The sequence below is a fragment of the Caretta caretta genome, chromosome 21 (assembly GCF_965140235.1).
Source record: "Caretta caretta isolate rCarCar2 chromosome 21, rCarCar1.hap1, whole genome shotgun sequence".
NCBI classification, from domain to species: domain Eukaryota; kingdom Metazoa; phylum Chordata; order Testudines; family Cheloniidae; genus Caretta; species Caretta caretta.
In genome coordinates this window covers 14,752,456-14,780,435 of record NC_134226.1, presented here as the reverse complement: position 1 = coordinate 14,780,435, position 27,980 = coordinate 14,752,456, and the positions used below count along the sequence as shown (strand labels likewise).

At 45.2% G+C, this 27,980-nt stretch overlaps 1 protein-coding gene across 1 annotated transcript in view; it reads left to right on the top strand.

Annotated features, from left to right (window-relative positions):
* Positions 1-7,577: 7,577 nt before the first annotated feature.
* LRIF1 (ligand dependent nuclear receptor interacting factor 1) overlaps positions 7,578-27,980 on the top strand; it is a 29,693-nt gene continuing 9,290 nt past the window's right edge. The window contains exons 1-3 of the mRNA XM_075122132.1: positions 7,578-7,714; positions 13,743-13,806; positions 14,179-14,640. Of these exons, the coding sequence (XP_074978233.1) occupies positions 7,578-7,714; positions 13,743-13,806; positions 14,179-14,640 (663 nt within the window). The remainder of the gene's footprint in view (positions 7,715-13,742; positions 13,807-14,178; positions 14,641-27,980) is intronic.

Genomic DNA, 27,980 nt, shown 5'->3' with positions numbered 1-27,980 from the left:
TATTGTCTGATGTTTTGTTTGTTTTATACACAAAGAAAGCCAACCTTGTGCTTTCAGGCTGAATAACATTTATTATAGCCCCTGCTATCTTTTTTCTATGCAGCTTATCTTTGCAAAGGTCTGTGTTTACATTGGGGCCAAAGTTGCCTATATTGGACACTTGCCGTCTTACTTATTGTCTTCTGCAGTTCCTTCCCCAACTGCATCCAAGCTTTTAGGGCCCTTTTACTCTGCTCTGCTAATTTTACGTGGTGTAAATGGGCCAGAGCAAGAGTGAAGATCTCACCCTTAAATTCTAAATGACATCATGTAATAAAGGGTGACCCAGGAATGTTAATAAGAGATTGTACTGACTCCCCTTAGGCTGACCACAGGTTTGAACCTGGGCCCTTCGCTGCTGAAAGCACAAACATCACTGCTTGAGCTAACGGAATAAATTCACTAGCTGTTAAACAGTATCAGATTCATAAACCTGTATTTGTGGACCAGCCCCTGGAGGGAGACAAAGGCAGTTTCTTTCCTAGGGTGAGTTACACGCTTCCTCCATCTGGTGAAGCTCATCCTGAGCATATGGGGTCTACTGGAGTTGAAGCCCTGCATAGGGCAACATTTTTGTAACTAACTGTCACAGAGTCCCTGGGTGATGCTCTGGAACTGCTCCCCATGAAGCCAGTCAGGACTCTGGGGAAGTCTCCTTTCTGTGAGCAGCCTGTCTTCGGGACACAAAGCTCACACAGCTTCCACCTTCCTGGGTCTGACCTCGGAGCATTCAGCATCCTCTACCCCTCCGTGCGCTTCCCACAGCGAGTCCGCTCAGGCGGGGCTCCTGGGAATGCCAGAGGGTCCTGCACCCCAACTTCGCAGTCAGACGTGACTCTCAGCCAGCCAGTAAAACAGAGGTTTATTAGACGACAGGAACATGGTCTAAAACTGAGCTTGTAGGTGCAGAGAACCGGATCCCTCAGCTGGGTCCATTTTGGGGGGCAGTGAGCCAGACAACCACGTCTGCCCTTCACTCCATGTCTCCAGCCAGCCCCAAACTGAAACTCCCTCCAGCCCCTCCTCCTCTGGGCTTTGTCCCTTTCCCGGGCCAGGAGGTCACCTGATTCCTTTGTTCTCCAACCCCTTTAGCTCTCACCTCGCAGGGGGGAAGGGCCAGGCCATCAGTTGCCAGGAAACAGGGTGTTCGCCATTCTCTGTGTCCAGACCCCTGCACACACTTGCCCTCTATGGCTCTGCAATGATCATACACCCTTACCCCACCACCTAGATACTTAAGAACTGCCTAGGGGAAACTGAGGCACCTCCACACTATTCAGAGGAAACATTAAGAACAGTCCCACTTCATCACACTAACCCTGCTTGGATTGATAATAAGGTTCAGACCCAAGACCTTCAATGGTAGAAACTTCACAGCTTGAGCTAAAGGACGAAGCGTAAAATTTTCAAAAATCACTGAGTGAGTTAGGAGTCTAAGCCCCAGAGACTTTCAATAAAACTTACCCTCCTAAGTACTTAAGTCACTTTTGAAAATAGGACTTAGGAGCCTAGTCACTTAGCCATTTTGAAAATTTTATATGTAATCCATTAGCTGGACACATTAGCAGACTTATAAATGTCTCATGTGGACCAGCCGCTAGAAGGAGACAAAGGATTGCAAATTCTAATTTGGATTACAGAACCACCACTCTTTTTCAGTTTTTTCACTGTGTAATAGATTTTGTGGTTGTCAATCCTACAGATGAAGTTGCAACTTTTGCCCAGTTACAAACATCTCACTCACTCAGAAATTTTTCTTTGGTTTTGGAAATTTCTATACTTGGTGTCAGCAAAAAGATTTTTGTAAAGTTACATGAAAATTCATTCAGCTGTTAGTAAACCAAGCAGATAACCACTGTTTCATCACCATTGAAGCAGGCCCTAAATCTTTCCATTGACGTTGTAATCTGTTAGATGAGGCCTGAGTTTGGTCTTTCGTGGGTTTGTTTGCATGGAGTTAACTCAAATTTGGCTACACTTTAAAACTTCAAACTTCATATTGTTTGCCGCTAGAGTTCAAAATGCAGAATTTTGGGGAAAAAATAGTTCTAAGTCATTGAAAATAGGGTTCTGGCATGTATAATACAAAGTGTCACTGTTAGAAGTTGCATAATCAGCTGTAGAACTACTAAAGAATTTAGTTAGACACAATTTCAGCACTCCAGTAGATTGTCTGCAATCTATATTGTCATGGAGAAGACTTATCCACAGAGTTTGAGTGGAGCTTATAGTTGGACATCATGGAGTAGATAATGTTCAGTGTGTAGTAAATCTAGTACTTTCAACCCAATTAGAATACAAACCTTATTTACTGTTATCTCTGGATGCAAAGAAGGCCTTTGACCGGGTAGAGTGGCAATATTTGTTTTGGCTCATTTTAAAAAACAGATTTTCAAGAAACCCTTCTGTATTGACAGACAGTCATGTATAAATCACATCAAGCAGCTTTGGTTATTAATGAGGCTAACCACCCACCCCCATTTAGATTGCACCGAGGGGCAGAGATGTCCATCTTCCTCTACTCACTTTGGCCTTTCCTTGAATTTCTATGCCTGCTGGATTAGAATATATCCATTAAAGAACAAAGGGAGTCAGGCTTGGGAAAGTTGCCCCTGTCACACTGTCTGGAGTGGCTCACAACTGTGAGTGCCTGCCTCCGGGCAGACTGTCAGAAAACAGGCAGATACCCCAAATTGGTGGTGTGTTCTATAATTAGATTTCACCTAGCCAGTGACAAATGTAAACTCCTGGATCTTATACCAGTCTTACTATCAAGTCACAGACAGTCCCCTTAGACTCTCCAGTCTATCTTGCCACCCAGACAAACTGGACTTTGTGATAAAAGGTACTTAAACCAAAATTCACACTACACCAGTCCCAAGGGACCAGTCACTTACCCCAGATCAATTGGTACTCAATCTTTACACCAAAGACAATGCTGGCAGCCGATTCTATAGTAAACTAACTAAAGGTTTATTAGCTAAGAAAAGGAAATGAGAATTACTGAGAAGTTAAAGCAGGTAAAATATATGCACAGGTAAGTCACCGTTTGTAATTCCAAATGGTGGCAATGATGTAATAAACTGCCAGTTTCCCAAAAGCCTTTTCAGGGTACCCAGATTGTCTCTGGGGATCTCCACTTTGCATCTGGTAAACTTCCCTGTAAGAGTCCAGAGATGAAAGATCTTTCCTTGAATCCATTCTTATCACTTATTGTCACAGAAAACAAGCTGACAGGGTCACTACCCACATGGACTTTTCCTTTGATGGTGATGAGTGAGAAATGCACTTAGGGTCTTTGACCACTGGTCATCACACACAGTGGCCACTTGCTTTGAAATTAGCACTTTTCAGTTAAAGTTTTTCATTTCCATTCCACAAAGCTGCTTTATCTTTTGATGGGTTATTTAGTTGCAGGAGTATATGCAATGTATATGTTTGCTATTACATTATAACAGGATACATATAAGTTAATACAGTGCACATAAAAAGTTCTAGGGCTGTCAAGCAATTAAAATTAATTGCAATTAATCGCACGATTAAAAAATCATTATTAATTGCACAATTAATCACCCTCCAATTAATCGCCCCTTTAAACAATAGATTACCATTTATTTAAATATTTTTGGATGTTTTCTACATTTTCAAATATATTGATTTCAATTACAACACAATACAAAGTGTACAGTGCTCTCTTTATATTATTTTTATTACAAATATTTGCACTGTAAAAACAAAAGAAATAGTATTTTTCAATTCACCTAATACAAATACTGTAGTGCAATCTCTTTATCATGAAAGTTGAACTTACAAATGTAGAATTATGTACAAAAAAAACTGCATTCAAAAATAAAATAATATTAAACTTAAGAGCCTACAAGTCCACTCAGTCCTACTTGCTCAGCCAATTGCTTGAAAACAAGTTTGTTTATATTTGCAGGAGATAATGCTGCCCGCTTCTTGTTTATGATGTCACTAGAAAGTGAGAACAGGCATTCGTGTGGCACTATTGTAGCCGGCATCACAAGATATTTATGTGTGGGGGGTGGATCTGCTCCAGTGGTTGCACAAATAATGCAATGCAGTGTCCCTTTGCAGTGGGAAGGTGTGTGGCTTGCAGTCTTGATTGGAAAGTTCATGGGGGGAAAGTACAGCTGCTTTGTGATTCTTTCTTTCCCTGTTCCTTTCTCCACACTTCACTAGATGAAGGGGCTGGATTTCCTGACACTGTGTGGGCTGGCTTGGGAAGGGTAAGCATTTGCAGTGGTTTACTTCTCCCTCTCCCTGCAGGCACAATCTTCTATCTTAGTATATAATTTATTTCTGTTTGGATTGCCTCCCAGTCCTGTAGGTATATGTCCACAAATTTTGGGCGCAGCAGAAACTCTAGCTGGTTCTTAAGTTCCAGTGGTAGTACAAACATTCTGGGTCCATGTTCTCATAGCTCACCAAAACCTCTCCATTCTTGGGGTGAGCAGCAACACCAAGATCTCTCTGGCATAGATTGTTGGATCCCCACCACAGGACTGGGAAGCCACCTCCCTTTTCCAGTCAGGTACTTTCAGAACTGCTATGTTCTCTGTCTAGTTGATGGCCAGACTTAAAGAAAGACAGTGGGAACCATTAACATTGCCCCTAAAATAAATGCACCCCCCAGCCCACCCACCCAGTCACACACTTAAAGACATTACATTGTTTTTTAACTATTATTTCATGCTACCTAAAATTTTAAGCAGGTACTCCTTTCTGAGGGACTGCAAAAGTTATCTGAGAAATACGGGTAATGAAACAATTGCATTCCTGAAATGCCGAAAAGTGTCTGTATTGTGGCCTTCAACAGCAAAGTTATGTCACGTAGGAGGATTTTTTTACCCGCTTTGAAGGGAAAGAAAAATATAATGCTGCTCTTGTGATTGGCTTGGTAGGACCTTTTGGCTGAGAAGGGTGAATCCATCCTGCATGGGAGCCAGGAGCAGCAGCCGACGACAGCAGGAGAAGAGGGAGGACACTTGAGGACCTGCTCATTGGCACTAACAGAAGGAGCCAGAATCAATTTGACTTTATGAGAGGAAGGGAGGAGTGGGAGGAACATTTTTGCCAGAGGCAGGAGTCAATAATGATCTGGTTACTGGAGCAGGACACTCGGTAAAGGGAACAGGAGCTTGCCCAAAGGGACCGGAAGCATATCCTGTTGCACTCCCAGGTACAAGTGGTGGTGGAAAGGATTCAGTCCTGCCTGCCACAATAGCCACTGCCAATGTCTGGGAACTGGCACCTTCTCCTCATCTGCCATCTACTCCTCCTCCAGCTTCTGTTCTGATGACAGAACAAGGAGTGATGGTCCCAAGTTGCAGTGCGGGAGGTTTAGGTTGGATATTAGGAAAAACTTTTTCACTAGGAGGGTGGTGAAGCACTGGGATGGGTTCCCTAGGGAGGTGGTGGAATCTCCATCCTTTGAGGTTTTTAAGGTCAGGCTTGACAAAGCCCTGGCTGGGATGATTTAGTTGGGGATTGGTCCTGCTTTGAGCAGGGGGTGGGACTAGATGACCTCCTGAGGTCCCTTCCAGCCCTGAGATTCTCGGATTCTCTGATCTGCAGCCCAGGGTGCTGCTGAGATGGAGGATTCAAACCCCACCCCCAGGGACAAGACGGGGGCTGCAGGACTCCAGGCACAGCACCCTGCACTGGCACCCAAAGCCCCTCCTAGGGGAGGCTCTGTGACCATGTAGGAGGGGAAGAATGAGCCTGACTGAGACTGTGCCTGAAGGCTATCATGTGTCCCGCCCCCAAACCCCATGCAGGAGATGCCCCTGTTTGTCTCCCCTGGACTGTTTTCTGCAGCCGTTCCCCCCTTGTCTGGGGGAAAGGGAGTTCAAGGCCAAGAAAAACAAAGTCATAGTCATTATAGTTTGAATGTTCTTAGGGAGTCTAATCTGTTTTGCTTTCTTGCACAGTTGCTTTTAAAAATATGTTCAGAGTTCATAGGATATCAGGGTTGGAAGAGACCTCAGGAGGTCATCTAGTCCAATCCCCTGCTCAAAGCAGGACCAATCCCCAATTTTTACCCCAGATCCCTAAATGGCCCCCTCAAGGATTGAACTCACAACCCTAGGTTTAGCAGGCCAGTGCTCAAACCACTGAGCTATCCCTCCCCCCATTTCTACATTCACTAGTTTCAGTAAATGTTATTTTTGTTTACTTATGTGTAGACCCTTCATTCTGGCTGTGATGAAAGGGTAAATTGTTTTGTTGTTTCCCTCCCTCCAGCTTTAGGCCCCACCAGTCAGTACCTTAAGTCACATAACTCCCCTGAATAGAAAAATGAAGGTCCTTTTTGTCCCTCCCAACTTACCCCAACTCCCTCCTCCTGTCCAGTTATATGTGAATAGAACATAGTAAACTGGAGACATGTAGAAAGTGCAATGTGCATGGAAATAACAGATAACTTTATTAACTGGGGAAGAAAAAGAAAAGGGTGGATAAAGTAATAGATGTACTCACCAAGATCTGCAACAACATCTGGCAGACCAATGAGTGGCCCTCCATGTGGACACAGTCACTAATCATCACTCTGCCAAAGAAAAGCAACCTGCAATTCTGTCAGAATTACCGGACCATAAACTTAATTAGCTATCCCAGCAAAGTGATGTTGAAAGTCATATTGAACAGATTGAAACCACAAGCAGAGAATATCATCACTGAAGAACAGGCTGGCTTTCATGCTGGAAGAAGTACAACAGAACAGATTTTCAATCTTCGTGTTCTATGTGAGAAGTATTTGCAACACCAGCAGGACATCTACCCTGTCGTTGTTGACTTCAAGAAGGCGTTTGACAGAGTATGGCACGAAGTTCTCTGGGCAACCATGAAGAAGTACAATGTTGGTTGAAGGCTTATTCTTACCATTAAACAACTGTATGGCAAGGCAATGGCACAATAGGACAGTGGTTTCGTACCACTGTTGGAATCCAGCAAGGTTGCCTTCTTTTGCCCACAGTGTTCAACATCTACTTGGAGCGCATAATGACTGATGCCCTAAAAGATCACATATGCACAGTCAGCACTGGGGGTGGGGGGTGGGGAAGGGAGGCGAACAATCTCAAATCTTCGGTTTCCTGGTGACATTGACGGCCTGGCAGGTAGCGAAGATGAACTTGCCAACCTTGTGAAATGATCGGATGAAATCTCTGCAAAATACGGTATGGAAAACCAGTGCAGAGAAAACCAAGCTGATGACAAACAAACGTGATGGGATCAGCTCACATATCACTGTAAGTGGACAAAAGCTGGAGACCGTGAAACAATTCAAGTATTTGAGGGCAATCGTCACTGATGAAGGATCCAAGGCAGAAATTCGAGCAAGAACTGTGCAGACAACAGCAACAGTGGCAAAGCTAATGCCAATTTGGAGGAACAAGAACATCTCCCTGGAATCCAAACTGAAACTGCTGCATGCACTGGTCATCTCCATTTTTCTGTATGCATACGAGACATGGACCCTTATGGCAGAACTTGAATGGAAAATACAGGTAGTGGAGATGAGATACTTCCATAAAATCCTGGGCATCTCCTACTTTGACTGCATCACTATTGAAGAGGTCCATAACATCATCACCCAATGCACTGGGTCATATGAAGACCTCCTGATGACTGTGAAGAAGCACAAGCTGAAGTGGTATGGCCATGAAACAAGATCATCTGGCCTATCAAAGATCATCCTGTAAGGGACAGTACAGGGGAAGAGAAGAAGAGGTAGATGGAAGAGGAGATGGATTGACAACATGAAAGAGTGGACAGGAATGGACTTTGTGGAGACTCAAGCACTGATACACAATCGTCAATGCAGTTATGGGAGTGATGATGATGATGATGGAAGGGATGTGGTGCTTTGTTTGGGACCAGGCTGAGGTCACCCCCTGCCTCCTTGCTGTTCCAAGATGTAGGCACAAATTACATCTAGGATTTCCCTGGTCTGCTGTGATCCAGCACCAGTACGAAAGTATACCGGATCAGGCTGTCGGTAAAGGCTTTGCAAGCCAGCCCTGTCCTGTGACCACTCTGTGCTTAAGTAGCCATCTTTAGTCTCACAAACATTATGAAGCACACAGCATGCCACAATAATGTGGATGGAATTATCCATATTGGCATGCGAATGTGCATGCATCACCAACAAGCCTTCAGCCATCCAAAGGCACACACCACTACCATCCTGAAACTGTAGTTTGAAGTTGATTTCACGTTTTTCAGGGCCATTGATGTCTGGGTAGGGTTTCATTAGCCAGAGCAGGTATGTGGGATCTCCCAGAGTAACCGTGGGCACAGAAACACCATACAAAACCATGTTGTTTTGGGGAATAAAGTCCCTTCCTCCCCTTGTAAATATAGTCTCAATCTCCTCAGCACCCTTGCATCATGAACCTTTCCTGTGTATCCAAACCTCAGCATTCATGAACCTGCCTTTATGATTCATTAAGTCTCGAAGAACGAGTGAATAGTAATCTTTTCAACGGACATATTCACTCACTCCTTTCAGTGGGCAAAGTATGGGGATGTGAGTGCTAGTGATGGCCCCCATGTAGTTTGGAAACCCCATTCTCTGGAACCCAGCTCTAATTTCTGGAACTTTGGTGATGGCAACCATCTACATTATGAGTAGATGAGAGCGTCCAATATGGGTCTACAGAACTGAGTGTTCTGCCACTGTAGTGTTGGGGCCAGCTCCTCATGGAGCTCCAGGAATGACTGTTTCCTCCTTCTGAAGTTCTGCAGCAACGGGTCATCATCCTAAGCAAAGGGACATCATCTCTGTGTCATGGGATGCCAGTGGATCAGTCACCATCACAGTTACCCATCTTTGATTTGTAAGGAAGGTCCAAGTTCATTCCCCCAAGGTGCTCCCCAGTTGTGTATGCAGTGCATGCACATTTGTCCTGCAAGAAAGATCAGGAGCAGAAACACATATTCAGTCACTTGCTATGTCTTCCACCAAGTTTAGCAGGAGATAGGGATCAGCAGAAACACCCACTGACAAATGTGTGAAAGTAGTGGACAGTACCAATAACACACTGCAAGGAGGTTCCTAGAGTGTCTCCTGTAATTCACAGAATGCTGGAATACCACTCCTGAAATGCTAACGCCAAACATACATACCAAAAAGTGGAAGTGTGTATATGGGTATATGTGGGTATACAGCTTGTACCCATGTCAAGCACAGCATATGTGAACACTCAGCATGAGAATGGGGTACATGTGGGCGCATAAACATGGGTAAGTACCCAGTATGTATGCCAATGTAGACATAGCCTTTAAATCTATCTATGTTTATCTCATCACTATGCTATCTGAGCACCTATGGAGAATGTGTTCCAAGAAGTTTTTGTGAGTTGTCTGGATTATGCAAGGAGATTTGAGACACTGTTTTTTTTTATTTTTTTTTTAACTACAACCTCCTTCTAACACAAACTAAAAAAGTTCCACTAAGAGAGTCCTAACATATGGAAATACAGAGTCCGTGCCATAACTGGATCAATTGGTTCATTAGAGAGGGTAAATCCATTCATAAAAGTTCAAAGTTCATTAGGACAAATACAAATAATGGTCTCAACTTGCAGTGTGTGAGGTTTAGGTTGCATATTTGGAAAAACTTTTTCACTAGGAGGGTGGTGAAGCACTGGAATGCGTTACCTAGGGAGGTGCTGGAATCTCCTTCCTTTGAGGTTTTTAAGGTCACGCTTGACAAAGCCCTGGCTGGGATGATTTAGTTGGGGATTGGTCCTGCTTTGAGTAGGGGCTTGGACTAGATGACCTCCTGAGGTCCCTTCCAACCCTGATATTCTATGATTCTATGAAATGGCTAGTGACCAAAATAAATGAAATTTTTTTTTGTTATGGACCAAAGTAATTATCTGGCCACCATCACCATAGTATCTGAGCATCTCAGAATCATTCATGTATTTATCTTCACACACCCCTGTGAGGCAGGGCAGGGCAATTTTATAGATGTGGGAGCCAGGCCCAGAACCCAGAATTTAGGAGCCTAACTCCCATTGAAATCAATGGGCATTAAGCATCTAAATATCTTTGAATTTCTGGGCTTAAGTGACTTGCCCAAGGTCTTATAGGGAATCAGTAGTGGAGCAGAGACAGGAACCTAAGTCTCCCAAGTACTAAATAGTAACCTAGCCCACTGGACCGTCATTCCTTTCCAATTTTACCCATCCTGTGTTTACAAGAGCTGGTTAGTAGTCAAGGAGAAATGTCATGAAAATGTTTTCCATTTTTTTCCTTTTTTATATTATTTTTATTGTTATCAACATTTTTTATTTCATTTTAAATGTTCTGTCTAATTCTAGTATTTACTACATTGGACTGCATGTCAGCAGATACCTTCGGTAGAAGAATGTTGAAATCACCTAGAATTTGTAGTGATTGAAGGATTATTCAGATATGTGCATGTACTCTTTGGATGTGCTTAGGGTGACCAGATAGCAACTGTGAAAAAACGGGACGGGGGTGGGGGGTAATAGGCGCCTATATAAGAAAAAGCCCCCAAAAACGGGACTGTCCCTATAAAATGGGACATCTGGTCACCCTAGATGTGCTTAGCTTCTGTGTCACAAAGAATAACGCAACATTTTCAAGGGATGCCATATTTGTATACGGAATAACCCGTCAACTGCTTAGGGGACATTACAACACAACCTACTTCACTGAAAGCCACTCTTGATGCAATTGTCCTAGATGATAAGCATAAGTCATGCACCTTCTGAGGTTGTGTGATACTGCTCCAAGTTTATTCATCACCTTGCCACAAATCTAGCTCTTCTGCAAAAGCTTTTATAAACAAATACATCTGGGATAATGTAAAAGCGGCAAGACTCTTTGCCTCTTTTACAGATCCAAACTAACACAGCTACCCCTCTGATCTGGGATAATGTTTGCTAAAGCATTTTGCCATTGGTCAGGCATATGTAATGCAAAATCTAGTCTTAAGTGGTTTCAAACCTGAAAACAAAATTGTACTCACTAAGGGCCAGATTGTCAGGGCTTGTCTACATAAGGAAGTTATTCTGGAATATGGTGGGTGTGGATTTAAAGTGCTATCGCTATTCCGGAATAAGAGTGCTCCCGTGAGGAACTATTCTGAAATAGTTTATTCTGCTAAGCCTTGACCCAGCGAATGAGCCTGTGGGGGTGCAAGGTGATAATATAATTTCTACCCCTACTCAAGATTCCTGTTTATACATCCAAGGATTGCATTAGCCCTTTTGGCCACAGCTTTTGGAAGCTCATGTGTAACCGATTATCTGTCATGATGCTCAAGTCTTTTTCTGAGTCACTGCTTCCCAGGATAGAGTTCCACACCCTGTAAGTACGGCCTACATTCTTTGTTCCTAGGTGTATAACTTTACATATTGAAACACAGGATATTTGCTTGTACCCAGGTTACCAAGTGATCCAAATCACTCTGTATCATTATTTATCTCTCTTCCAAACTTTGTCCTCTGCAAACTTTATCAGTGATGATTTTATATTTTCTTCAAAGTCATTGACAAAAGTGTAGGGCCAAGAACTGATCGCTGTGGAATCACACTAGAAATATATCCACCCAATGATGATTCACCATTTACAATTACATTTTACAGCGTGGGTGTGGAAGGACCAGTGAAGCAAGTCATTGGGTGGCAATTGTGGGGACAACTGTGAAGTAGCAGGGACAGTGGGAGGTGAAGGGGCTAGTGGGGAGGGTCAGTGAGAGTTGACTGGGGAATGTGGGGCCCAGTGAGGGGTGAAGGGGTGATGCTTCCCTGGGTTGTGAGGCACCTCGCTACCTTAGCATGAGAAAGCCTCATCTGTGTCTGCTGTGGATCAGCTTCCCAACCCCACCAGCCACGGTATCTAAGTACTCCCTTTTAGGCCTCACAGGCCCTGACATCAGCCTACAAGTTACAGATTGGTGCACCCCAACCCTTGAGCCCTTTGAGCTTCTCTTTGATAGTCACAGATTTGCTGCTTCCAAAGAAACGGTACATCCCAGCTTACCAGTTCCACCTCAGATCACTGCTGTGCTTACCACACAGCACTGAGGTATGTTTATAGTGAAATCAGTATAAGTTTATTTAACAAAGCATAGAGATTCAAGCAGTAGCAACCAAGTATTGGAAACAAATGATTACATATAAAATAAAATCATAACATTCATTTTAAAGCCTAAGACTTAATTAACAAGATACTCTTAAGTCTAACCAAGTATTGCTCACCAAAACTTCTTGCAACACTTTACAGCCAGGTTGGCTGTGACCCTCTTTTCATGAGACAAGAATACTGTCATTTGCCTCCCAGGTTAAGGACTCCATCTGTTTCCTTGCGTCCCAAAATATACCATAGCAATCTTTTGTCTTTATTCATAACCCTGAATTAGGTGGTCAGTTAGGGATTATTTGGAAGTGGGGAGTCCATGAGGGGTAATTGGGGGGTCAGTTGGGTGTGACTGGGGGTCAGCTGGGGTGATTGGTGTGGGGGGCTAGAAAGAGGACAGGGAGAGGTAATTGTGGGGTCAGTTGGGGATGATGAAGAGTAGGGGGGGTCAGTGGAGAAGTTAAGACGTAACTGGGGATCAACTGGGGTGATGGGGAGTGGGGGGTCAATGGAGAGGTCAGCGAAGGGTAACTGGGGGGGTCAGTTGAGGTGACTGTAGAATGAAGGGCCTAACGTGGGGTTAATGATGGTTAACTGGGGGTCAGTTGGAGGTGATGGGGTGTAGGGATGTCAATGTGGAAGTTAGTGAGGGGTAACTGAGGGTCAGTACTTGGGGTAATGATAGGGTTGCCAACTGTCTAATCATACAAACCCAAACACCCCAGCCCCACCCCTTCCCCAAAGCCCTGCCCCCCTCCCTCCATCCTCCCTCCCTGCATCACTTGCTCTCCCCCACCCTCGCTCACTTTCACGAGGCTGGGGCGGGGGGGGGGGGGGTGCTGGCTCTGGGCTAGGGCCAAGGGGTTTGGAATGTGGGAGGGGGCTCCAGGCTGAGCCTGAGGCAGGGGTTTGGGGCATAGGAGGGAGTGTGGGGTGCAAGCTTTGGGAGGGAGTTTGGGTGCAAGAGGGGGTGCGGGCTCTGAGAAGGAGTTTGTGTTCGAGAGGGGGTTTGGAGTGCTGGCTCTGGGAGGGTGCTCAGGGCTGAGGCAGGGGGTTGGGGTGCAGGAGGGGGTGCAGGCTCTGAGAGGGAGTTTGGGTGCGGGAGGGGGCTCAGGGCTGGGACAGGGGGTTGGAGTGTGGAAGGGAGTGGGGGGGTGGGCTCCAGCCGGGTGGCGCTTACCTCTGGTGGCTCCCGGTCGGTGGCGCAGCAGGGCTAAGGAGGGTGCCCTGCTTGTCCTGGCCCTGCACCACTCCCGGAAGCAGCTGGCATGTCTCTGGGGCCCCGGGGATGAGGGAATAGGGGATGCCGTGCTCTGCCCCTGCCTGCAGGCACCGACCCCACAGCTCCCATTGGCCACGGTTCCTGGCCAACGGGAGCTGAGAAGTCCGTGCTTGAGACGGGGACAGCACGCGGAGATTCCCCTGCCCCTTCCCCCAGTGGCTGCAGGGACGTGCCAGCCGCTTCTGGGAGAGGTGCAGGGCCAGGGTAGGCAGGGAGCCTGCCTTAGCCCCGCTGTGGCACCAGACTTTCAACGGCCTAAAATCTCCCAGTTTGTCTTCAGTAGCCTCCCGGAAATAGAGCCCGATTCCAGGAGACTCCCGGCGAAACCGGAAGGGTTGTCAACCCTGGTAGAGGGTCAGTGAGAAGTAACTGGGGTCTGTTGGGTTGACTGGAGAAAGAAGGGGCCAGTGTGAGGTTGGAGAACGAAGGGGGTCAGTTGGGGTGATGGGGGATCCACAGGGAGGTTAGTGCGGCTGCTTTGGGGGTTAGTTGAGGAGGATGGGATGAGGGGTGCCAATGGGGGCTAGTGGGTACAATGGGGGGGTCAGGTGGGGTGATGGGGAGTCAGGGGGCACTTGGGGAGTCAGGATCTGATCTGCACATGTTGGACAGTGTTCATAAACCTGTTTAATTCTCATTTGCGTAACAGGAAGTAGTTCCTACGTCCCGGAAGTGTTTCCCCAAGCACCCGGAAGTGATCTTGAATCGCGCCTGCGCAGAAAGGCGGCGGGCGGCAAATTCCGCTCCTTCCTCTTTTTTCCCTCCGGAAGTGGCTGGTGATTGGAGGGAGGCTGCTTCCTACTGGCTGGCACGCCCAGGGCCCCGCTGCGAGGCGACCAGTGGGAGCGGCGGGAGGCTCCTGCCGCCGGAAGTGCGTTTTAACGGGCTCCTTCGGGGTCCGTCCCGCCGAGCGGGGCAGGGACGTGGGCCGCGGGCAGCGCCGGGCCCCGCTGGAGGGAGCCGCCCGCGCCCGGCAGGGGGAGTCGCCGGACCCGCCCGGCGCCGGGGCCGGGGCCGGGGCCGCTCCGGAGGAGCCGCCGCGCCCGGGGAGTGCCCTGGACAGCGCCCCCCTGCGCCGCGGGCGGCCGGGCGCCTCCCGGGCCCGCCCCGCGCGCCATGTCCGGGCCGCCGCTGGGGGCGCCGCAGAGCCCCGAGGAAGGGCCCGGCAGCGCCGCGCAGTGGTGAGTATCCGCCCCCGAGGGGGTCCTGTGCCCGGGGAAGGGCCCGCGGGCTGGATCCTCTCGGCAGGGCGGCCCCGCCGCTGCCCCCGGGCCGGGCCGCTTCCCGGGCTGGGGAGGGGCCTTGAGGCTGCCCCGAGCCCCGGGCCTGGAGGCGGCAGCCACGGCAGGGGAGGGCACCAGCGAGCTGGTCTGGCCTGCCGCTGAGCTAGGGCCGCCCCGCAGCGGGAGCAGGACCCCGAGGCCCTGGGGGGCTGTGGTTTGTCACTGGGGCGAACCCAGCTTCGGGGCTCCCAGGCACCCTCAAAGCACAGTGTGAAGCCGGGTAAGTAGCAGGCTTCGTTGGGCTCATGGAGGGTTACGAGGACAGGGGGAGACATTTGCGCTGGATCCTGAAAGGGAATGGGAATCGGATTCGGGTCGGGAAGGATGGGGCAGAGGGGGTGTAGCCGACTTTCCCTGCTCTGCCCCAATGCTGGATTGGCGCGTGGTATGTTTTCTGTCCGTTCCGCTACCTAGGAATAGCAGAGAGCGTGTGCGCCCACTTGTGTTACACAGATATGGACAAGATCTGGTCCTGCCTTCATGGTAGAAGAGAGCACATTATTCCCTTGTAAACCTGTATTTTGCTTTTGATTTGGCAACTTTTTCTAGTGGCCAGAGTTGCTTTATCAAAGGAAAACTTCCTTAATTTTGGGAGCCAGTTTATGGTTCCCTGCTCTAGGTCAGTCCCTTAAAGACATTGTGGGTATGGTGCATCAGTCTCAGAAGACCAGCTCTGTATATAGGCAACGATTTTCCTGAAAGACTGAGTGGGATCTAAGCCAATAGTGTCAAACTAGATAAAGGCTGTCCCGAAGTCTTAAGGGGGCAGCCATCAGTGAGGAGGAGGGCAAGCACTGCTTTCACTCCTTCTCCCATGAACATCACACAGAATAGGTCTGTGCCACTTTCAGGTTTGTCCCAATAAAAGGTATAGAAGGGTCTCTTCTTATGCAGATGGGACTGGCTGCAGGGCTATTCCCAGGGAAGGGTACGGGTAGTGGGTTTATAGGTGCAATAAGTCCCTCTCAGTTGGCCAAAGATGGTTTCTCCCAGGAGCATGATTCAGAGCAAGACTTCCCCTTTTTACACCTCTGAGATGGAGAGGTCTTGTACTCCATACTGGATACTAATATAGAGAAGGGCAGTTACTGGTTCCCACTTGAGCCTTTTTTGTCAGTCAGTATCTTTGCAGGTATGGGTTAAGAACCTTTTAAAGGGAGCAAGCCAAATCTAATCAGTGCAATATAATAATTGTAATCTAAACAGTCCTTAGAAATAGCTTATCACTGTCAATAACTAAGCCAGGACCATTGTGCTTAGTTTGTCTTCTAGGTAGCTCCTTGTTAGAGGAGTGCCTAACGATTCAGTTCTATGAGAGGAGAGCTGCAATGCTGTTGTGACTGAGTGACATGTAGCTTCTGAGTCACAGAATCCCTATCCTACAGGTTACAGAAAGATCTGGGATGCACTGATCTCTCCAGTAAACTAAGTTTACCTACTTCCCGCTAATTGCAGTTCTAGCCTTCAACATTGTTGTGTTTCTTTCTCTCTCCCAAGAGGCAACTGAGGAAACTCCATGATGTCTAAAATACATTTAAAAAAATGGAGAAAACACATTAGGTCTTGTTCTTGCATCAACTGTTTCACTGAAAACAGTGAGGAGGAGCTCTCTTGCTCAGAATCAGGTTCTGACTGTGAATCAGGACAGGTTGTTTCCTATGGAACTCTTATGGAACAGGAGAAGTCTATCAGACAGATGAGTTTGGAAAATGGTAAGCTGGAATACACTTTAGAGTTGTAACTATTCACCAAAAACATTCTTTGTCTAGTCCTAGACCTCCAAATATCCAGAAAAGCAACTAACTGTGAAAACAGAGCTTACTTATTGAATCTTGAGTCTGTTGAAAACGACCTACAGTCTGAATGATATCTGGACTCTATTTGTTCTTAATCATGACTGTGAAATCTGAAGTTCTTCACACCCTCTGAGATTTAGAAATTAGATTGCTGTGTAGTATCAAGATTTAAAGTGGACATGGAATTGCAGCAATGGCTTCATAGGCTTTTTTATTTCATAGAATCATAGAATATCAGGGTTGGAAGGGACCTCAGGAGGTCATCTAGTCCAACCCCCTGCTCAAAGCAGGACCAATCCCCAACTAAATCATCCCAGCCAGGGCTTTGTCAAGCCTGACCTTAAAAACTTCTAAGGAAGGAGATTCCACCACCTCCCTAGGTAACGCATTCCAATGTTTCACCACCCTCCTAGTGAAAAAGTTTTTCCTAATATCCAACCTAAACCTCCCCCACTGCAACTTGAGACCATTACTCCTCGTTCTGTCATCAAATTAAATTTCTGTGTATCTCTAACATCTAATGTTTGATTAAGAAGATCACTGGAAATTCCTGTGATTGGCGCAGCTCTGGTTCAGAAGTTAACATAGTTATTCTTGTTCTGGCAGTCTGCAACTCCTTGAAAAGCCACCAATTCTACAAGCCTTGAGTACCCAAAGTTAGAAGACGTTCTCGTCCTCACAATCCTGAAAAAGAAAAGGATTTGTTATGCTTCTCCCAGAACCATCTGGTAAAGCCAAAGCCCTGTGTACTCTAGAGAAAGCTGGAGGTTTTCAAGAACAAGCCGGACCTAAATTCTGGAGAAAGACCCCTAGCTCCTGTAGCCTCCACTGCAGTTTCTGTTTTTTTTTTCTAGGTTTTTCTAGGTTTAATTGTCAAAAATATGCAGTTAATTTCCTTGTGGAGTTTGTTTTTTATATTCAATTTATTTTACGCTGGCCACACACTTCCAATTTACAATATGCATTAGATTGTCATCTTTAGGTTTCAGAGTTAACCTGTTAAGTGAATGGGGCCTGAATCATGGTGTCGTCACAAATTTGTAGCGAGTCAGCTGTCCACTAGTGGATTTAATCACACTGACGTTCACAAAATGAACAATTTGATGACTGTGGTTAAAGGCACACTAAAAGGTAGCTAAAAGATAAGGAGGGAAACTGACGGTGTCCTCTTGCTTCTTTAAGGTATCCTGCAGGACTGAAATGGTATTGGCTTTTGCTTGTTTTGAAATTTTTCCTCTTCAGAGAGAGATGCATGTACTTTTTTTTCTTCTTTATGTCTTTCACAGAAATTCAGGACTTGCCTTTTGTAATAGCATAGAGAGCTGGTAAAACTATAGTGGAGATCCCATGCTAGTTAACCCTGACTCAGGGGAATATTATTTTTGTTCAAACGGAGATAGGAGAGGGAAATAACTATTGAACTAACACCTGTTAACATACATGCTTGGATAAACATTTGGGAGAACAGGTTCTTAACGATTCAACACCCTTCCCCTTCAGTTAATAGCTGAGAAAGTTCACAATATGTGACCTCTCGGGCACACCAGATTTGACATTCCTGATTATTCTAAGGTAAGAAAGAATCAGGATTTTAAAAAAAATATATTTATTTATTTTGATATGGAGATCCTCAGACTACCTTTCTATATCAAAAACAACAAAAAGCATTAAAAAATGGCCCAAACTCAGATTTTTTTCTGCTTTTGCAGTTCACTTTTGACCCTGTTCAAGCATTTTCTGCTGCCTTCCCACCACTCCCATTTCTGAACAGGAAGTTTAAAAAAATTGTCATGCGTATTGTCACACCTGGACAAAAAAAAACTCTGGCTCTTAAGTTCAGTAAAGGTAGCATCCCTATATCAGTTTTCTTTATCTGTCACGTGCTGAAAAAAGGTAGGACACTTACACCTGGGCTCTCTTCCTAAATTTCATACTGAAGAAATTGGACGGATCATTCTAGAGAAGATTTCAACCATTTTATCACTGCTTCTCTTCCTGGAAGTTCATCACCTTCATGTTCTATTCGAGAGTTTGGCTTATATTCAAGATTTAGTGCTTTGTCAAGAGTCATGACCCCAGGGGGAAAATAGACACCCTATAATTACAGTAAAACGGCAGTGAGAGATTGGGATGGCTTATTGAAGAACTAGGGAAAGTTTCTATTAAAATTTCATTTTATTTTATATTTTTAAAAAGCGAGGGGAGTGAAATGTAGAAAAACACAAAAATCTGAAACTGTTAAACTCATTTTAAGGATTTCTTTATCAACAATGTCACCAAGGAGCGTAAAACTAAAATTACTAACTGGAGGTGGGTCCTCTTCCCTGTTCCTTTATCAGTGCCAGAGCTGTTAAGTTGTGCTTGAATGATAGGAGGAGTTTACCCATAATTCTTTACTAAAGGAGTTAAGCTTCATTTTAAAAAATAGATGCCATTTACTCACATGTGAGTGGACTGACTGGTGACTCATCGTTCCATTTAAATATACAAAATAATTCATAATCATATTCTCTAAAGGAAAAGAGATCTGCAATGTGGAGAAAAATGGCTTATAACTCTCTCTGCTCCACCCACTTTATGATGTGTAAAGAAAGGTTGAGACTTTAAAAAATTCAAATTATTATTATTATTTTTTAAAAAACATTTGAAATGTCAGTCCAGGTCTTTCCTAGTTTTGCTAAAAGACTCATCAGTGATCTCCAGTGTATATGATGAGCTTTCTTAACCATTAAATGAAGCAAGAGAAGTGTCGCATCTTAACAAAGACTGCTTTTTCTCCTAATTGTTTCGTGTATGTTTGAATTAAACAGATGTAAACAAAACAGAACTTTTAAACTGTCTGACTAAAAATTCCTTTCCTTCCCCATTGTTCAGCTTTCAGTGTCTTGTAATGCTACAACTTGTTAGTCCTCCTTAGCGAATTGTCCATAAGACAAGTGTACCTCTACAGCACAAGCTTGGAATTGTCTAGAAAACAGTATCTGTTGGTGAAGCTTACCTTTTGCCTTCCTCTTACACAGAGTTCCACAGGTATAATTAGGGGTATGGCGCAAACACCTGTTCACTTCTTTCTGTCCAGCAGATATGGAGAGTCCAGAGCATACTCGCTATCTTTAATGTCTCTATCATCTGTTTCTTCCTTTGTTCGTGATCATTTGTGTGATTAAAAACAAAAAAACAAAGCCATAACTCCTTTCTGGGGTGGAGGAAGGAGGAGCATGCTTATCATGGAGTTCATTCTTACTCCTTTCCTATTTTCATTAATAGTCACTTTGGGAGTGGGTTGGGGTGCCTGTGGACTCCACAGGAGATGTGCAGAGCCCCAGATATTTAGCAGTTCCATGGCTAGGGAATTTTCTGCAAATTCTGCTCCTGGCTGCAGAATCTAAGCTTTTACGTCTAAAAGAAGAAAATTTCTAGACCATGTGGTTATGAAAGAAACCTTCAAAATATGAACCATGTGTTACAGACCTGCGTGTGACCCACAAGTCAGGTGCTGTCTTCCTGAGTCTGCATGAACAATAGCTTTGGGAGGTGTAAAGTAAACATTCATCTCAATAGGATGTTTTATTCTGAAACATGACAGCTATTTAAGTGTTCACATTAATTTTCACTGGGATCTTTTAAGCAAAAACACTTAGCTGAAGTACTTACCCATATCTTCTGGTGCCAAAACTCCCATCTGTGTCCTACTCAGCTCATAAAACCTCCATTTTCCACTCACAACTTCCACACTGCAAATATGGGTTGTCAATACAAAAGTATGTGGAATATTGAAAATGAAAACATGGGGGAAATGTTAAATATTTATTTATTTATTTATTTAAATGAAGGTGCTGCAGAGATTTCTACCTGCTGTACTGGAGTGCAACATTTAGACTCTGGCAAAGTGAACATAAAATATGCTTGGAAATGAGGTTTCATATCAAAGTGCTGGAGCAGAGAGCTTAACTTTCTAGATTTCAGAGCGAGGAAAGCTCTACAGGGTAAAACCATCCGGACAATACAATGGTGATGATGTATTGCACCAACCACCAGTGGGGAGCCTGACTTCTTTAGCTGTGGCAGGAAATTGTCCTACTCTGAGAGTGGAGCATCCAGTATTGGATCACCCCAGTGGCTCTATATTCGCTCTGAAAGGACGATATGTTGGCAGACTTCTTGAGCAGATGCTACAGTTGGAAGCATGAATGATCCCTCAAAGACTCATCCTTTTCCACAAGGGCTGGAAGGCCCGGGTAGATTGCTCACTTACCAGAGACAGAATACTACATACTTCCAGATGTTCTTAAGAGCAAGCTGGACTCAGCATTGCTGATGGAGGCCCTTCATCTTCAGTGGGGTCAGTAGTTCTTCTATGCATGTCCCATGATGCTATTGAAGCAGAAAGTCAAATGGAACAGAACCAAGATGCTGTTTATAACCCCAGCCTGGATTTCTTCGCAGTTTTGGTTCTCAAAACTTCCAGAACTGATATCAGAACCATAAAACCTACTTCCCAGTTCATTGACTCTCTCATGTTGTGGACTTGGACTGTCAACTCTGATTGAAACAGTCAAAACTCATTGAGATCAATCAGGTTACATATGGCTGCCATCTTGGCTTTCAGCCCTCCAGTGTGCTGACAGTCTACATTCACCCTTCAGTAACCAAGTTACAGAACAGTTGCTCCATGTGTTCCCTCTGGTTTATGAGCCCCTTCTACGACTGAATTTAAATATTGTTCTCACAATGATCATGGGGCCTCTGTTTGCACCTTTATCAGGTTATTTTCTGTGTCATCTCCCTGAAGGTGGAATTAATCATAGCTATAACATAAACCCAGAGAGTTAGTTGAGATTCGGACTTGAGGACTGACCCTCCCTACACCATGTTCCATAAGGTGAAGGTGCTTCTGGATCCTCACTCCAAATATGTAAAATGGCTCTGATTCTAACTCCATCAAGCATTTAGTCTGCCATGATGTTTCCTCAAGTCTTGTTCACACACAAGGAGGTCAAGCTTTTAAATAACTTAAGGCCCCCTCGACATTTACATAAACTAATCTGTAAGTTCCCCCAGCCTTTTCGTGCTGTCTGAGGGGTTGAGACCAGGAGTCAGTATGTCTCAGCCCAAATGGAGCAGACTATGTTTTTGTAGTGATTTGTCTGCAGCGTTTCTCATACTGGGGGTCGCAACCCAAAACGGGGTTGCAAGCCTCTTGTAGGGGGAGTTGTAGTATTCCACCTTCATTTCTGTGCTTCCTTGAGAGGTTACTCCTGGGGACATTCTGAGCATCTGCGGACATGCAGAATTCATGTCTTGCATAATTTTGTATTTTCCCGCATAAAAAACATTTTGCCTTAGAAGTGCTGAAGTTCTGCCCTTTGCCCATTAGGGGCTGCTGTGGCGCTAGAACAGCCAGCGTGAACACAGCTGGCTGGTGTGGTGCCACAGCGGCCTCTTGTGGGCAAAAGGTGGAACTGCAGCACTTCGGCAAAATGTTTTTATGCTGAAAAATACAAAAATCCATGCCCAGTGCTGCAGAATTCCCCTAGGAGTAGAAGTTTATCACAGCACCCTGCCTGCAGAACCAGGTTAGGTCAAAGTGGGGCACATAGGGCTGTTGGGGTCGCAGACGGGTTCAGAATGGCTAGTGGAGGGGACAGACTGGAGCATGGGCTCAGGAACTAGTGGGGTGACATTGCTGAGCCTGGGGATGGGAGAGGAGGGGCTGCAGAGACCCATTGGGATGAGGGGTGCGGGGACAGGGGCAGACATGCCTGACTGAATGGGAGAGGCTTGGGGTCAGCCACGGTCTGCATGGGGGAGGCTTCCCAACACCCTAACAATCCCCTCTCCCAAAAGAAAAACCTCCCCTCCACACCCAACATCCTCCAGGTTCACTCCTAGGCTCCTTCCCTCTCCCTCATCTCCTCCATTATCCCTGACTTCACCAAGCCTTTGCAGTGCTTCTGACAGGTGCAGGAAATACAGTTCTCTATTGTAATTTAAATTAATTACACAAAGTTCTGTATTAATATGCCTAGTAAGGAATCTATTGGTTTAAAAAAAAATACCAGAATCTTTTTTTTGGGGGGAAGGGTCTGTATTGTTACAGACATACTTGCTGACAGATATTTTGAAATAAATTACCAAAATAATTTATGGCATGATTATATTGTGTAATTTCGACAAACAAAATATGTAGAATTTTTCAGAATTTTCAAATATTGTGTGCATTTTTAATTTTTTGGTGCAGAATTTTTAATATTTTGGCGCAGAATTCCCCCAGAAGTAAGAGATGGGTGGCTGGAGAGCAGTGGCTGCTGGCTGGGTGCCCAGCTCTGAAGGCAGTGCTGCTGCCAGCAGCAGCAGCAGCAGAGAAATACAGATGGCAATACCATACCATGCCACCCTTATTTCTGCACTGCCGCTAGAATTGGTGCTGCCCTCAGAGCTGGGTGCCCCTCCAGCAGCCGCCACTCTCTGCTCTGCCTTTACAGCTGAGCGGCCAGAGACCAGATTTCATGGGGGAGACCAGATTTCACGGTCTGTAACACAATTTTCATGGCTGTGAATTTGGTAGACCCCTGTGTATATGTGGTGGTTATTACAATCAGGCAGGTGTTCCGGGGAAACTGAGCCCTGTGGCTGCAGGAGCAGTAAATACCCTCTAGTGAGAACTGGTGGATCTGGCTAAATAACAGAATAAGTTATCAAGTAGACAAGTCTGTCTTTCTTTGTAGCTTTCCCCACTTAGGGACGCATGTGCAGGCAGGGAGCCAGCAGTTACCTCTCCTCCCTGCGTGAATGTTAACAACCTGCTTCTTGCTTCTCTTCTCTCCAGAGTCCTGGAGGTATGAAGCATAGAAAGAGGAGTGGATATCTCATCTTCTCTTTTTACATTCAGCGTCATGCTCTTTCCCCCACAGTGCTCCAGTTTTTTGGTGGATGGGGATGTGGAGGGGAAGTGGTAAATGTAAGAGCAGTAGAGTGGTCGTGAGATGTCTTCTCCCAGGAACAGTGAAAGGTTATACCTCAGAATGAGGGGTCTTATAGGCAGAGGAGGAAGATATTTTGGGGTTTTTGATTTTTAGCTGAGTAGCAGGGAATGACATTCTTCTCTAGTATATAATAATTAGGTGTGAGTACAGACTAAGTGACAATGTTCTGTAACAGCCGACGCAGTGATGTGTATCACTAGAGAAGCATAAGTTTTCCCATTGAAATTACTGAAGACTATCTGTTATTTTCTGTAGTTATCTAGCTTCCAAGATAAGACTATGGTTTGTGTACAATCATTGGTGCATATTAATCAAAATATCTGTGTTCTGATCATTTACGCTACTCTTTTCTTCTTCCTCTTCTTTTGTTTTTTAAGCATTGCAGGCTGTATGTACCAAGTAGTTCAGACGACTGGGCCGGATGGAAAAAACCTTCTGAAGTTGCTTCCAATCTCTAAATCGTCTGGAAATTTTATGCCACTAGTTCAGTCATCAGTTGTGCCTGATACTGCTAAAGGGAATGTATCAAGTCCAGTTCATTTTACTTTTAAGACACAGATTGCCAATAGCACCACATCTTCATCTGTCAAGATACCTGTTTTTAAGTCCACTAATCCTGGAAAGATCATTCTTACAAGGACATTGGATAAACAGGAAAATGTTAGCGTGATCCCTGAAAAAGAGAGCTTGACTACAAAACCAGTTTCTAATGTTCAGAGTAATTCTGTTTCAGTTGATAGATTGTCTTTGCAAAATGTTGCTGTGTCAACTTCATCTAACCAGAGTAATACAGCATATGTGTTAGTCAACACAAAAAGTCTTCCAGTGACTGTGAAGTCTCCTGTGCTGCCTTCTGGGCATCACCTACAGATACCAGCTCATGCAGAAGTGAAATCTGTCCCAGCTTCTTCTTTACCACCTACAGTACAGCAGAAAATACTTGCAGCTGCAGCTACAAATGCCTCTGGAGCAGCCGAAGCCACAAAAACACCAACTGTTATTTATGTGTCACCAGTAAATACAGTGAAAACAGTCGTTCCCAAGCGCTTGCAAACCATTTGCCCAAAACCTGTCACAGAAGTTTCAGAACCAGTAATAATGACAACTACACAAACAACAATAAAGAGTTCTGTTCCACCGGTGGGAACTTCTGATGGCCAACAGCGCCAGCAGACTCCGATGAAATGGGTCGTGCAAGAAAATTCCCAGGCATCAATACCTTACCTTGTTCCTGTGAAGTCATCAAATAACATGGCTTCAAAGATCTTGAAAACCTTGGCAGATATGAAGAACGTAGAAAAAAATTCTGCAAATATTTTACCGATCTGTTCTAACAGCGCTAGTGGAAGCCAGACAATCACTCCCATTAAAGATAATGCTCTGGTGATGTACAATGGGAAAGTGTATTTACTGACTAAAAGAGGGTCTGATGTTCTGTCAGCCCAAATTGACCAACAAGCCTCTCCAGGTACTGATGCTTCTTTTAAAAAGGACACATCTCAGCTGATCACCAATAAGGTGGTAAATCTAGTGTTGTCAAAAAATAAAGGTATGACACTTACCAAAAAGGGTCCAAAGCCAAGTGTAAATACAGAGCTTGTTCCACAGCCTGATTTAAGAAAGAACTTAAAACCTGCACCCACTCTACTTGCAACACCAAGTGTGAATCAGCATATTATTACTACAAACCAGTGCAGGCCTTTGTCCTCAACAGGGGGGATTTCAAATGAAGTGAACCCAGTTAAAAAAATGGTGATGGATGAAAACATGCATTCTAACAGCAAAGAGAAGAGTCACTCTCCCAAAGCAGCAACTGCTGTTACACCTCAATCAAAACAACATTATGCTTTCAGTGAAGAAGAACAAAAGGTAACTGTCTACAGCAAAATGTGCCCACATTTATCTATACCAAATTACTTCTACATCCTGATTCTATGTGACTGAAGCCAGTGTCATTCAAATCACATTTTTTCTCTAAACAAGCATGCTGCCCCCCAAATGTTTCTTAATTTACCAAAAAGAAAAGTAATAAGGTTTTAATCAGTAAGAGTGCATTATGCAAATGAACAAACGTGAGAAAAGGAAAGAAAGGGAAGCTTACTTCTCTGTTAGCCAATGATTGCCATTTTTAATCTGGTACAAATTAACTAAAAACTCCTACTGAACCATACCCCTCATTCCAAGCTATGCTCCCTTTCAGGTGGAACCGAGGAGGAGCTCTCCTTCCGGAAGGAAGAGTGAGTCCGGTCCCATCAGTCTGATTTCCTACCAGCCAAGTCCCAGCCTCTTCTGGGTATTTGGCAAAGAGGGGAATGCTTATTTGAAACTGCTTTGTGCTCACTTTGCAAGAGACAAAGACTGAACCAGCAGAGTCACTGCAGTGTGAGATAAAGGTATTTGTGCAAACCAACTGAAGCCTTGAAAGTCTTCTAAGGGGACTGGGCTAGCAGATGCAAAAGTGGATGCTAGGCAACCATAGACTTATCTCTGATGATATCCAACTGGAGGGGAGGAAGACACAAGTAGAAAGGCCAATGATTGACTTTCATAGTTTCTTTCCGTAAGAGCTTAGTAAAAAGTTAAGTTAAAAAGTCACAGTGCGTAAGTAGAAGTGAGGACTTTAATATAAAAAACATGCCCACAAAAAATAAAACCAAAAAATGGTCTGATATCCTTTTTCATAGGGTGTAGTTGGCTGCCCTCAACCTGAGCTCTGCCGTAGTATCTTGCCCCTGGGTTCCCTACGGGAGTCCAACCCTCTGGGCAATCTCACCCCTTCTGCCAGGAGTTCAGTTCACTCCCAGGTTCTCTTTTGAGTCCAAATATCTCTAGTCCATGCTGGCTTTCCCCAGGTCTTGCCACCAGTTATTGGCTGGGAGCAGCCTTCAAGGGCCTCTTGTCCATATGAGGCTTGCAGGGTCAGTCTTCCCCCAAAGAAGAGGGTTGTGGGGTAAAGGAAAGGGCAGCCACTACCCAGGCCTGGGCTCCCCTTGCTACTGGAGCTCACTGCCAGTCCCCAGCAGCCTTTCTTCCAGGGCAAACTCCCTCCTCCCCTTCGCAGTAGTGAGCATCACTTTTTTAAGCTCCCCTTTTCCTGATGGAGCATGTTCTGTAAGTGCACCTTATTGGCACTGCCTGAGTGCAGGGATGCTCTGCCTTTCCATCAGTGGGATGGGGGCGTAACCCATCACATACCTCTCCTCTTCAAGTCCAGAAAAGTTTCTTGCTCAAGTGTTTCCACAGTCCCATCTCCCTGGGAGGGGTTGTGGGGGGGTGGAAATAGCATTTGCATGCTCTTTCCTTGTTTGGTGCTGCACCCTGAAGCTATAGGGCTGGAGTGTCAGATACCAATGCATAATCTGGGAGGTTGAGTCCTTCATGGAGGGTAACCACTGCACGGGCACATGGTCTGTGATTAGAGAAAAGGGACTACCCAGCAGGTAATACCTGAGGAAGTACACAGCCCATTTGATAGCCACAGCTTCCTTCTCAATAATTCAGTCTCTCCCTGGGAAACAACTTCCTGCCTAAATATGAGATTGGGTATGCTTCTGGGAGAGTGCCATTCCCAGGCAAACATCGGAAGCATCTGTATAGAAAATGAACTCCCGGGTGAAGTCTGGGTTGGCAAGGACCAGCGCCTGGCTTGGTCACATCTTCAGCGTATTCAAGGTTTCATCACACCAGTCAGTGTCTTTGCCTTTTAGCAGATCGGTCAGGGGAGCTGTGATTGATGCAGAGTTGAGGATGAACCAGTGATAGTATCCTATCAGGCCCAGAAAGCGCCATATCTCTCTCCTTGTCTGGAGCGTGGGGCATGAGTTTATTCATGGACTTTGTCTAATAGAGGTTTCACAATGCCTCCTCTTATCTGATACCCTAAAGTAAGTTACTTCTGTCACAGCCACCTTACACTTAGATGGGTTAGCTGTGAGGTCGGCTTCCTGTAGGGACTGGCTGAACTTCTTTAAGTCAGGATCTCCCCTTCCCTTCTTCCCCCAATCCAGTGCTGCTTCCGTTGTTCTTCAGGGGTTGATGATGGCGTGGGCAGCAAGCAAGGGAGAGAAAATTTGGGGCACTGCCCTCTTGTAGCCCTTTCTCTTGCGCAAGAATCCTTTCCCACTGATGTTCAGGAGACAGAAAGTCTGTGTGGCCAGGAACTTGTTTGTGACTGCTCTCCAGAGCATGCTGGAACAAGGCCTGGGCAAAATCATATGGTGGAATCTTGTATCTTTACATACAGCATTGCCACACATAATTTACCAGGACAATAATGATCAGCAAATCATGAGCTTTCAAATGATACCTTACACAGTATGCTTTGTACAAAATTTCTCATAGTCTTGTAAAAGGGGTGAACCTGGGGGTACAGACTGTCACAACCGCCTTCCCTTGGACTCATCCTGCTACCATCAACTGGGGGGAATCCTCCTACAGGCCCCCTCTTCTGCTGCCC